This window comes from Porites lutea, chromosome 10, assembly GCF_958299795.1.
Source record: "Porites lutea chromosome 10, jaPorLute2.1, whole genome shotgun sequence".
Lineage (NCBI taxonomy): Eukaryota > Metazoa > Cnidaria > Anthozoa > Scleractinia > Poritidae > Porites > Porites lutea.
Window position 1 is genome coordinate 15,153,632 of NC_133210.1, and position 12,776 is coordinate 15,166,407.

Below are 12,776 nucleotides of genomic sequence, written 5' to 3' on the forward strand. Positions count from 1 at the left end.
ATTGTCAAGAGTTACTGGGTGGGAAAAGCCTCACTCATGACAGTCATTATTTGCAGGGGGTGTTTCCAACACCCTCTCTCTTGCTCAGCTAATTACTTCCATGTATATTTTCGGAGATGATACCAGTTTATTTTTATACTTTATTTAAATTTTTTTTTCTATTTTTATTTATTTATTTTTAGAAAAATTATTAATTTGTTTATGTTTTAGAATGTTCCGTGTTTCGTGACCGGTTTATCGATAGTCCTTTTTCAGTGATCCAGTTCTTTGTTGGAGATCTAGCGACTGAACTCATTGATTTATGTTTGTGCACTGTTTCTTTTCGTGACTTCGGGAGGACAAGTATCGACAACCCGCAGTGATGACTGCTAATCTCTCTCTTCCCTTCGAAGTCAAACGGGGACTCTCAAAAAATGAATTATGACAGTTGTTCCGCTTTGCCTCACAGGCGACCTATCCCAGGTATCAACACGAGATTGTTTCCGTGATGTGTATTCACTGATTTAAGTACTCCAGATGTTCTTATCTTAACTAGATTTCCCTTCTAAGAACTATGTTTTGGTTGAATTTATCCGGCTTGTTTCAAATCTTATTTTTTGCGAGATGATGAGTTTGCATATGCTAATACCCCTGCGCTAAAAGCAAAGGGAAGTGAAAGAAGGGTCGATCCTCCCGCTCGTTTTTCAAAAACGCTTCCTTGAATTGAAAACATATCCTGATAATTCGTGTTCCGTACGCCCATGGCGCACATTCTTTTAAATGTCCGTGAGTCGAGATCACCGATTCAACGAAGCACATGATAACTTCAGAAGTTCAAAAACAACTTTGGAACTTTAATATGTAAAATATTCAAAAAACCGAAACGCGCCGAACTACAGTCGTTGTATAAAATTACATAATAAAGATATTCATTGACAAATTTTATTTCAGATTTTCTCTAGATATATGTAATTTTTTTAACTTCTGAAATTCAAATTTGATGTCAGGGATAATACCTACTTTTAACTGTTGAATTTAAAGCTGAGGGAAGCATCAAAACGAATTCTGCGATTGCACCCTGGAAAGTCATCCATGGCCCTCTAATTTCCTCATCCCTCGAGGCAAAGAAGGCGGCTTTTAACTGCTCTTTAAACTCGGCACTCTTGTAGTTATCTAAATGCCGCTGCGCTGTTTAATATACCGATTTTAACTTATGGCTCTTTACCACATCATTTGTAAGGAAGTGTATTTAGGGTCTATAAGGTCACGTTTTTGCTAGAACGAAAGTTACTTGCAAAAACACGCGTCAAAATAACAGGATATGACATCACGGTTTGCGTGGGGAAAGGCATGAAAATACACGAGCGGCTTCAGAACACCTTAATCCAGCAAAGAAAATAAAGTTTCCGCGGCATTATAAGTGACACGTTTTACAAAGGTGATTGACTCATTTGAGCTTAGCTTAATGGTGGAAATATAATTAGGTTCTCCGGCTATTTGTTATCTATTACAGTAATAACTTGAGGCAGTTGATGTGTACGGATCACGAAACACTGGCAGTCACTAGATGACCGAGGATTTCACTTGGCAACTTGCTAGACTTTACAGCTTTAACCTCATCTCAAAGTGAGTCTGCAAAGTTCATGATCAGGTAAGATAAAACTACTTAAGTTAGAACACAGGTCACGAACATGTTCACAATTAGAATCAGTATGGGGTTCTCCGGCCTCAACCTGAAAAACTCGAATGCTGATCGAACTCTCATTGTTTAAAAAAAGTATCGAAGCAAACCAATTATTTCTCCTGCATATATATATTTTTTTACTTCTTGAAAATTCCGCATCGAAATCCACTAATGGACTAAGACTTGCCTCGCTTGCCTTACTTAGGACGAGTAGGAAGAAAATCAACGAATCAAGGTATGTCGCGTTTATAGAACCTCGTCTGCTATTTGAGGGGATAGCTTAAAGAACCATTTTGATGCTAGGTTACCTCATCAAGCTAAAATTGAAGTGATTTTTCTCTCTTGTTGTCCATGTGAGTGTTTCTTCATTAGTCTTCCTGAAATTTGCATATAAACTATAGTTTCGTGATAATTATCATCTGTGAGTGAGTTGCACATTGCTCCAATCTAAAAGATGCGAAGAGTACATTTTGATTCAACCATTGTTGGCTGATCAAATCGTAGGAGCTGTTCACATCTTATCTCTCAAATTAAAGGAAAGGTTTTTCAGTGTTTGTACTCCCGACCAGTTATGGCCGCAGTGAATACTGATACAGCCCAAATTTGACCAAAAACCTCGTTATCTTTTCTTTGAAATTTAGTTACTCCCAATGGCCAAAAAAAAACATGTATGGACTGTGTAAGTTAACTTTTTATCACTCCACTTGACTGGCGAAGACGATAGTGCCCTCGCAGTGTCGCGCGGCAGTCTTTGTTACGGATTATCAGCTAATTTACCCGGCTTTTTCAAAACTAAAATTCCAACAGCCCTCCGGCGTCTTTTCGTTCTATTCCTTCCTTTGATAAACAAACCTCAAAGGTTTATCTGAAATTCGTATAGTACACAGTTGGAGATCAGAAAAAATGAATAACGTAAATGGATAACGTATTTTAAAGCCTTTATATCGTCATCAGATCATGACAAAAAGATTATTTTGCGCCACTCTCAAACCCATTCGTGTATAATGAGTATGCACCCAGCATTCCTTAACCCAGTCGCCAAAGCAGGACCTTACCCTTGCCTGAAGACGAAGTTGTATCCTAAGCCTCCGACCCTTAGGAATTTGAATAATCCCTCGCGCGCGTATGAAAAAGTAACCACCACCCCAAACGGCTTAACGACTATAGTACCTTCTATAAGCCCGCCAGCGTCTATAACACCCCATCCAAACCCCTGTCATTGAGGGTCTGTGCAATAATCATCAGGAGGGGAAGGCTGTAAAACGAGCCTGGCATAGCCTGAGTAATATTACGTAGTGCCCCTCTGTCAACAAAGCCAAGTAGCTCTGACTCCCCTCCTGGTCACTTAAAAGTAATGACAACCCCCGCCTCTCCTCTTCATTCACATGAAACATGAATTCACTCCTTTTGTCATGTCACGGTTTTTTGACGACTGCATCTGGAACATTACGTTAAAACTACTTTTGGCAAAGCCGACCACTTCGGAACATTCAGAACAGTCCGACTGCGCATCGTCTTATGAATCGTCCTATGAATCGCTGGATTGAAGCTCTGAGTCATTTGCGTTACTGCCTTCGATTCAGAATCTGCTTGAGTCATGACCAGCATGAACATAACTCAGAATGCGAGCTATTAGTCCCTGTATTCCTCCACGGACTTGTTATCAGTGCTGCTTCAGGTACAGTCTTAACTGTTTCCCCGTCAGCGAACTTACGTGGAGCTTGTCGTTCCAGTAAATGTTTGGCAGTTTGTTTCATTGAGCTGCTCATTTTTGGGCCTTTTAAGCCGCTACCTCTCGGCGTTGCACAGAACCAGGAGCCGATTACTTGGAGCCTCCATCTCCCATATAAGCCCTTGGAGTCAGCCCTTTCCGACGAAAAATTATTTATAGAAATAGCTTTCGCGGAATATTTTTCACGCCTTCTCAGTAATATCCAATCAGAGCAGAGCTATGATCATACGTCACACGCTGAGTCTCAGAAGCGCGATTTGAGATGCTGCCAACAATGACGGTAGCCAGCGTGGAAGAGTAATCGGCTCCTGACAGAACTCTTTCAGGAACTCTCAAAAGACTTTGGAGAGAGATTGTAAGATTTGCCGCTTTTTTGGAGAACAGAGAAAACAAAATGAAGTCGTTTTTTGGCATTCAAATTCATTATAAATGCGATCTGACACTCTGTTACCTTCAGCCAACTTCCAAGTACTCCCCACGTTTCACATGAAGGGCAAGTTTCTTCGACCTCTTTTGGCGTCATGTTTGACATGTGATGGAACAGGGGAAGTGTAACAGTACCTAATCTCGTATGATTACTATGTAATATAACGATTTCTCTACGTCACGCATGTTGGTTATATAACGTGTAATATATCACATGCGGTATTTTTCCCGACCACATACTTTTGTAGTAATGGCTGAATAAACTACTTTGGTTGAACTACGAGTCTATTTACAGGAAGCATCCTCGTATGACTCTAGTCGCAAAATCTTCACGTCTGCTGAGGTTCACTGGACACTTCCTGGCTGAAAATGTCTTTATATCAGTGAATAGTAGTTACTTTTAAGGGGGACACTGCCTCTGTTAGTTACTTCTTTCTTATAAAGGCAGTCCCCCTACTTGAGATCCTGGATACACCCCTATTCTGTTATATAAATTGTTCATGGCCTTGGTACTAATTAGTGGTAATATTTTGATCACATATAAACCATGCTTTGTTCACATTGAATCAACAGAAAGAAATCAGTATTATTGTAGATTAAAGCTTGTTGATGTTGTTAAAAAAGACAGCCTGCCCACCAACAATTCTATACCACCCCCCTTCTTGAAAGAGAAACTTGCATGTTGCCCTAGCCTGAAAAAAGAAAGCCGAAATTTCGCGACGCAACCATTAGTTTCCCCGAGAAATGACGTCAGAGAAACGAGCGCAGAAATTCCATACTGATGACGCGTCACTACCCAGATCTGGGTAGTGCTTCTGATTGGTTGAAATAAATTTTCCACGAAGCACGACCAATCAGAAGCACTACCCAGTTCTGGGTAGTGACGCGTCATCAGCATGGAATTTCTGCGCTCGTTTCTCAGACGTCCCAGTGGTAGCGTCGCCAAATGTCGGCTGTTTTCTCACGCTAATGTTACCCCGCCTCCTTTATGCTATGATTTTACATAGTACCCCCAGTCTGGTTTTACAGCCCTCTCTTGATAATTATTGCGGAGTTCCTAAGTCCAGAGAATATAAGCTGAATGTAGCCGTGGTTGAAACAGGTACTGGCAATTACAGCAAGAAAGGACCGCGCTAAACCGGCAGAACTACCGCTACATCTAGCTCCTTCACAGAGGAGAATCGGTCCCTTACACGTGTTTACCAAGTATTGTGTTGTCAAAAATTGTAACTAAAAATAACTAAGCTTCACGTACGTAGTAAAGTAGCTTTTTAGCCTTCTCCGCAGGCTTCTCTGGCTTCCCTGTGGCGGAAAGAGGGGGAACTGGGAAGGAAAAAGGAGACACAACCTCGTCTCCAGGGTCCTCTCGTTTTCCAAGCCATTTTGAAACCGAAAACCCCCTAAGGAATAGGTTGAGAAGGGAGACTGGCAACAGAGGGTGCCTGGTCGCCTGAACGGGGCACAGGAAACCCAGAGTAGCGAAGGATCGGAGGCTGTTTAGTAGCTTCTATTTAATTGGCACTACTTCAAATACGGACTTATAATTTATACCTTCTACAGCATCAGGGGCACCCAACGAGGATATATTTCAAAACCACTCAAACATAGCATTGTTAAACGTATTTTAGTATTTAAAAGGTAGATATAGGCATAGTTTTATCCCCTAAAAACTTTTCATCTGTTCGGATTTCCTAGCTGAAAGTCTAGTGATCCGAAAATTATAGGGATCAAAACTTACGTTTTCGAAAATTTCAGCCAGGAAAAGGCTCCCGAAAATTCTAGGTGGCCTTTTTTAGGGTAAATATCTGTTTAAAATGGGTAATTATACCATTTTGTAGATGTTCGAAAACCTTAGGAGAGGCAGGCAAGCAAGAAATTTTACAACAAATGTTCCGAAAATTCTAGTTCTCAAACCGTCTTCCGAACAGATATTTTCCGAAAATTGCCGTTGGGTACCCCTGCAGCATCATACTAGTACTACGGGAAACTACTGCTCAATGAGACCAGGTTGGGGAGACAGTCGACGCGGTGGTGGACGTATATGATGTGGTTCAATTTATCCCTGGTTTAAATTTTATTTTCCTTTGTTTTGAGGTATGGTAATGTATGATAATAAGTTTTATACAAAGTAAAATAAAATTCAAACCGAGGAAAACATTCAACCACAACATATACACTCTCCGCAACTAAATTTCTGATGGTGTTATGTACGAGAGTTTCAGGCCAATGCAAGCGAGCAAAGATGTCCTTTGGACTTTCACAATGTTGACGGACAAATTGCTATTTCGAAGAGAGCTGAAAACGCATGTTTTTAGCAGTGAAATGTTTGTACTGTTGGTTAGAATTCAGAGGGAGATGGCTGCCCGTACAGCTAAGAACATTGAAACACTATTGAAGTAGTGATAGAAAGAAAAAAGGCATCTTTTTATCTTCTTTTCCTCGTTATTGCACACACAATAAAATGCATTTTACACGATGGCTCCAACAGGAGCAAGTCTTAAATATTAATATAATTTCCAGTTCCTGACAAGATAATGATTGGACACATACCGCAAGCTTGCTTTCTTTAACCTGTCTAAACACATAGCATTTGTTATCTTTTGATCTTGAAAATTGAAAATGACCGTTGGACAATCGAGAGGTAGTTTTTCAAATGCTTGTTGTAGTAAAATTGTTTTCCGTAAATTTGTTAATTCGAACCTACTCATAGCTGGCGAACGGCAGACATTTCTTTAAAATGTGTTCTCCAACTATACGATACTTCAGATACTGCCTTCTAATAAATTGCTTTCCCATCAAAGTCAAAGGCAGTTTTTGTGGTCATTCGAGCGTGGTTTTACCTAATCTTTAAGCGATCTATGTGGTTATCAATCGCAGCCGTTTTTTTCCTCTAGGAAATCTCATTTATTAAGAACATTTTTCACTTTTTCGCAGTATGTTTTGAAAGTTGCCGTCGTCCTAAAGCTAAAAAACCTTTTCGGATAATAATTTCATTTCCTGATATCGTGAAATCCCCCAGGGGGGATTCCCATATAACAAAAACGGGACCGGGGTGTACCTCGTCTCGATTAAGGGTGTGTACTGCAGATTTTGGACTCACTTAGGATGTTTAGGACAGAAAGTCCCCAGTAATTTTCCCCACACAGGTATCAAGTAAATGAAAAACCAATCAAGCCGTCGTACTCTGTTTAAAACAGCATTTGATTCCAATGTCTTTTGTGCAACGAAAACCACCCAGCGTTTATCTGTTGTCTGTTTGAACCACGCCCTGAATGGACCCCTTTAGAGGCTAAATGCTAATTAATTTCCCGACGACTACACCTGTCGTATTCATGTGGGATTCTTATCCCCCTCCCCTGGGGGAAGATGCGTTGCTGGCATGGCGGGAAATCAAAACGCGTTAAAAAATAAATTAGAAAAAACGCCAAATAAGGTATAATTAAAAAGGACTGAAGCTGTTAAGTAGCCAGGAAACTAAAATCGCTGCCGGAAAATTCATAGATTTTCTGTGTTTGAGGCGAAAGGCTGGAGACAATAGCTGTCAGGTACGAGATAAATTTACCCTCAGTCAGTCGATATTCAATTATGTATTTGCTTCACTTTTCCAGTCGTACAATTTCAATTTTTAATTCTCATCAGCTTTTTCACCGACGAAGATTTTTATCTTTCTGACATCAAATACATCTTTTGATGAAATCACTGAAGGTCTTCTTTATTTGTTTTGAAAATCATTTCGAGGCAGCTTTTTCTTTTTTCACCAATATTATTTCTAATATACCGAAATGCACTGTTTAAGACGTTTGGGAACGACGTAAATCTATATCCGTAAAATAAGATTTTTATTTACTGTCATGACGACTTAGAATCAGATACGTCGTTTTAATTTTCCCCAAAAATTTTTTCGTAAAGTGGAAAACTGAAATCATTTTCAGATTTATCACTTCTTTCTTAGATTTCATCTCCAAAAGATCAGCCTTACGTTGCGGTATAAAGATCGGTTTTGTTCGAAATTTGCTTTTGTAGGGAGTCTGTCTTAAGGTAAGATGGCAGCTCTATACGAAGCTGGCTTCGTTAGGCTTTCTTTTCTTTTTTTTTTTTTGGAATGCTCCGAACAAAGTCACGAACTGATTTTTAAGTCTGCGACGAAGGTTTTTCACTCGTCGTCTGTGTTTTAAGTAAATATTTTACCAGAAGGCTAAACGAAAATTAAAGTTATTTATGAGTACTTTTTCAGTGCTTAAAATGAAATCGTAATCAGCCAACAAGCTTGTTTAAACTCAGATATCGACCACATGTTTGAATTTGGCTTTTTCCGCATAGGCACGCAATAACAAAATCTCTTGACTAGTAATACAGTTAAATCCAAAGGTTGAAATTTTTCCATAAAACGGATCGCTAACAATGTAACATGACCATGGTTCATGTTCTTTTTGCATCTTATAAGAGGCTGTTTTAGGGTGACAGACAGCTGGAATTAAATTGAACAAATAGTAGGCGACGAAAAAATTAAAAATAAAATAGACCGGAACTGGAAAAATGTTTTCTTAGTACACAGTCGAGTTGGAATAAAGAGAAATTTGTCTTAAATTGAAATAAGATCCTTCCGCGGGGAGGAAAACAGAAAATGTTAACTTATGTTCATTGTAAACTAAAGCAAAAACATTGCACTCAAGAATTAAAAATGGAGCAAAACACCCCAGTAATTGCTCCATTGAACAGGAAAATTGTTGTAAATTGTTTCTCTTTGAGAAAGCCGCTGATATTGTATATGCAAAAAAAATATTTTAAAACATCTGAGTATGTCAACTTGTTTTTGTTAGGGACCTTCGCTGATGCTTAAGTTCGCTTTACTTTAAAAAAGTGAACGGCACACCAATCAATTTTAAATACACTACTCCGAAGGGTAACATATACGAGTAACTGCTGTTTTTTTCCTAATTAAGCACTGGGTGTCGCTTAGATGATTATCTTTTGTTCAATATGAGTCTTTCTTTTCTTGTCTCAAAATAAAAATTTGCCTTCTCTGGTGCTTTCTACAGTCGAATGTTCCATGTAAAAAAAAGCATCTCTCTTTCTTTATATATGAGTAAAACTTTATTTTAACGAAATATAAACTTCATATCTTATCAGCCAAAAAAACAATATAGTTAAGTTTTGCGCTGTTTTCTTTCGTTTAAACTTTCTTAAAATCTAGCACAAAAGGATTAAAACAAGAATCTGTTTAAGAGTGAACGCAAAGCACTTTGCTTAAAACTAACAAGTACCTTTAAAAAGGTTGAATCTAGAAAAAAAAGCGATTTTTCAAAGACTTACTAAAAACATCGAAAAAAAATGAAATCCTATCCAATCTTTCACCTGCCAGGAAGAACAATGACTTATTATGATTTCCTGCAGAAATCATCCTAATAATTTATATGACCATAGTGCGAATGCAGTAGTTTAATATACTTATCCGAAGGGGGCTTTCAAAACTCCCCAGATCGCGACCGGCTTGATATCGTTAACATCTTTAGTATACACCAAAACTGCTTAAAGTGTATTTGTGTTTTAAATTTGAATCTGAAGCGAGGTTTTGCTCTTCAAAGTAAAGGTAACATGTCTACCGGGTAAAACATTTAATTTGTTTATGCGGGGAAGTTGCTGACACCGTCAGTGTGAATACCCCACATCGCTTGACTAAAGAGGCGACAAAGTGATAGCTTAGTAATATTCTATTCCTTTATGTGATTTATTATAGAAAATCTTTGGGCTATTTTTCTCGTGATTTAAAGAAAAGGCATAGATGATAGTGTTGGGTAGCTGTTAAGGTTGTTTCTCATTAGCACCATTGAAAAGTAGAAAGGGCTGATGACCGTCGCGGAATAAATCTAAATTTAAATTTATCCCTTTTTCAGCGAATGTTTTTTTTTTTTCTATACAGGTGGTTAAACGAGGGTAAGCCTTTTCACTTTTGTAAAATACAGTATTTAAGTTTTTTGTTATGCTCAATTCGATTTAAAGAGAAATTAAAGAGACTACAGTTTTGCAGTCCTTTTTCGGAAATGATTGATTTGCAGTTCTAGAAGAACATATCGCAGCAAATTACCTAATCCGATCTGATATTTCAGGCCATATGACTTTATATATTAAAACCTATTAATTGCACTCTTTATCTCGATCGCAGATTGAACGCTTTCGTGGAGTGAACAAAGTTCAACAAAAATCATGTCCACCAACTGTACACATCCTACGAACTTGTCTACTAGTCTAGCCGGCAAGCGATCATCAACTACGTATACTGCTCAATACGCCAGAGGTTTAATTTCCCTTTACATTTTAATCATCGTCATATCTCTAAGTGTATATTGCGTGATAATACTGACCGTCTATCTAAATCGTCGCCTAAGAACGATCTGCAACTTCTTCATCATTAGCCTAGGAGTCGCCGACGCCTTAATTGTTACCATGGTAATGCCAGTCAACATCAGCCAGCTTATGGGTACCTTTCGTTTCCAATCCGTCGCCCATTGCCGATTTGTAGTAACAGTCAGCCTCCTCAGCCTTTCCGCGGTTGCTTTAAACCTCTGTACTGTGAGTATGGAGAGGTTTTTCGCCATCGCTTACCCGTTTAAATACGAGGCGTTCACCACGACGAAGACAACGGCGGGAGTAATTGGCGGCGTGTGGCTGTATTCACTTCTCGCCGCACTTTTGCCAATAATGGGCTGGCGTTCACAGCCGATAGAAATCAAAGGCAATGGGTGCGTAAGTGAAAACCAGGAAAGCTACACTCTTTTCATGACAATTGGTAGTTTTTTCATTCCCGCTATCATCATGGTTTCTTCAAACTTGATAGTCTATCGTATCGCTACAAATCATGCAAAGAGGGTTATTCGGGTCGTTCCAGTGGTGGGACCTCGCGCGGATTTACTTCGTAAAAACTTCCGCGCCGCGAAGCGTATTTCACTCATCGTCGGGGCCTTCCTCGTTTGCTGGGTACCTCATATGGTGGTGTTAGTAGTAGGCATGTATATTGGACACAGAAATGTGCCACTTACGGTGTACCCTGTAACCCTGTCTCTGCGGTACAGCTGCTCAGCGGTGAACCCGTGCCTGTTTTGTTTTACCAACCGAGAGTTGAGAAAAACGCTTAAGAAACGCGTTAAAAAGTCAATGGGAAAGAGACCAGAGACATCGCACTCCGGAACAAGTGACCCGGGAATGGCGATGCTGAGAAGGCGTTCCACTTTTGGAGGTATGAGCCAAACCACGGAGATCTCCAATCAGCAGTAGAGATGAGAGGGAAGGAGAGAGATGAAGGCAAGAGCAGTTGGTTTTATGAGGAAGGGCAAAAGCATGGGCGAGAGTAAATGGCAATTTGTAAACAAAATCCTTCTAATCATTATCATCATCATCATCCTCATAAGCATCATCACTAGCGTCATTACCGTCATCATCATTGTCATCATCGTCATCATTATCAGCATCAGCATCATCATCGTCATCGTTATCGTCATCATCATCATCATCATCATTGTCATCATTATCAGCATCAACATTGTCATCCTCGTCATCGTCACGTCGTCTTCGTCATCTATTTTGACATCTGGGTCGGACTCCAGCAACAAAACTCATCATCATCATCATCATCATCTTTACTATCGTCATCGTGATCGACATCCCCTCATCATCATCATCCTCATAAGCACCATCCTCAGCGTCATTATCATTATCACCACCATCAACATCATCATCGTCATCAGCATCATCATCATCACCATCATCATGACCAATTTTGACCTCTGAGTTGGAACACACCAACAAAACTCTTCCAGTTTTTAAAAAGACATACACAAGACTTTAAATAGCTCTTTTCTCCTAAACGATCACTACCTCCCCTATACCAGCGCAAGCCCATGAATCTTCCTGAATGCATGGTGTTTATTTGACCGACCACTTGCGCTAATGCGGTGTTGACAACGAAAATTGCACACGGCGAGGTAAATGGATCTTTACATCTTAAACCTGAATAGCCTGTCCACAGACATTTTTCTTTTCGTTTTTTTTTTTTTTGTTCTTTTTTCAACAGTTCGGCAGCACTCGCGAAGCGCGAGTTCGAGCGCGAAACGCGAGAAAAAATAAAGAAACGAACGTCTGTAGACATCCTTGCGAAAACAAGAGGTTTATTAAGTCCCTCCCCTATGTCAACGCCTTGTCGTTTAACAGCACCTCGGCATTCGCAATACTGCCAATTAAATTATTTCCATTCGCGCGAGACGATCTCTGAAGAAAAAAATAGAGGGTCTGTGAACAGGCTAACCTAGGAATTACTGAACTCCTCCCTCGGCTCCAAATAACCTAAAAGGAACCAGAATCTCGTCCTGCAAGCGTTGCTCAAATCATGGCTTCCCCACAGCCCGGGAAGTAGTGGAGTAACAAATTGTTCCAATCATTTCAGGTCTCAAATACCTTAAACCCCCCCAAAAAAGGGCCGTGACAGGTCTTGTGGTTTTTATCTCGTCACGCAATTCATTTTCTTATAATAAAAGCAACAGCATTTAAAAACCAATAAATACTTAAAGTCATAATAAAGTGATCCGCATATATACACCGTATTTATTCGATTAACCGCCCTAGGCGCTTACTCGAGGTGGGCGCTTAATAAATTGTTACCATTTTCAGCAAGTGTAGTACGTTTACTTTGCAACAAAACAATAAATAGAAATAACAAAACGCAAATATTTAACAAAGCAAGGTTTCTCTAAAATACTCTGAAGAAAACTGCGTCTTCGGGGAATTCTCTTATTGGTACTTATTCAATTTCAATTTCAATGTCAAGTGAAGAGGTCATTTTACAGTTACTTATGGAATCTACTTTGTTATGTAAATGGAGTTATTCCTATGCTAACTAGTATTTTTCAAGGACACTTTCCGTAAAAAAGGAAAGGGGGTTTGCATCAAAACCAGGTCACCGTC

At 39.5% G+C, this 12,776-nt stretch overlaps 1 protein-coding gene across 1 annotated transcript; it reads left to right on the forward strand.

Moving 5' to 3' along the window:
* The first annotated feature begins 1,382 nt into the window (after positions 1-1,382).
* On the forward strand, positions 1,383-11,298 carry LOC140950944 (alpha-1A adrenergic receptor-like). Its single transcript, XM_073400158.1, has 2 exons — positions 1,383-1,630; positions 9,985-11,298. Exon 2 carries the CDS (start codon positions 10,026-10,028, stop codon positions 11,091-11,093), a length of 1,068 nt encoding a protein of 355 aa, XP_073256259.1. The 5' UTR covers positions 1,383-1,630; positions 9,985-10,025; the 3' UTR covers positions 11,094-11,298.
* Positions 11,299-12,776: the final 1,478 nt, after the last annotated feature.

What these genes read in the sequence shown, in the direction of transcription:
- LOC140950944 (XM_073400158.1), top strand. Translation starts at nt 10,026, where the DNA reads ATGTCCACCAACTGTACACATCCTACGAACTTGTCTACTAGTCTAGCC.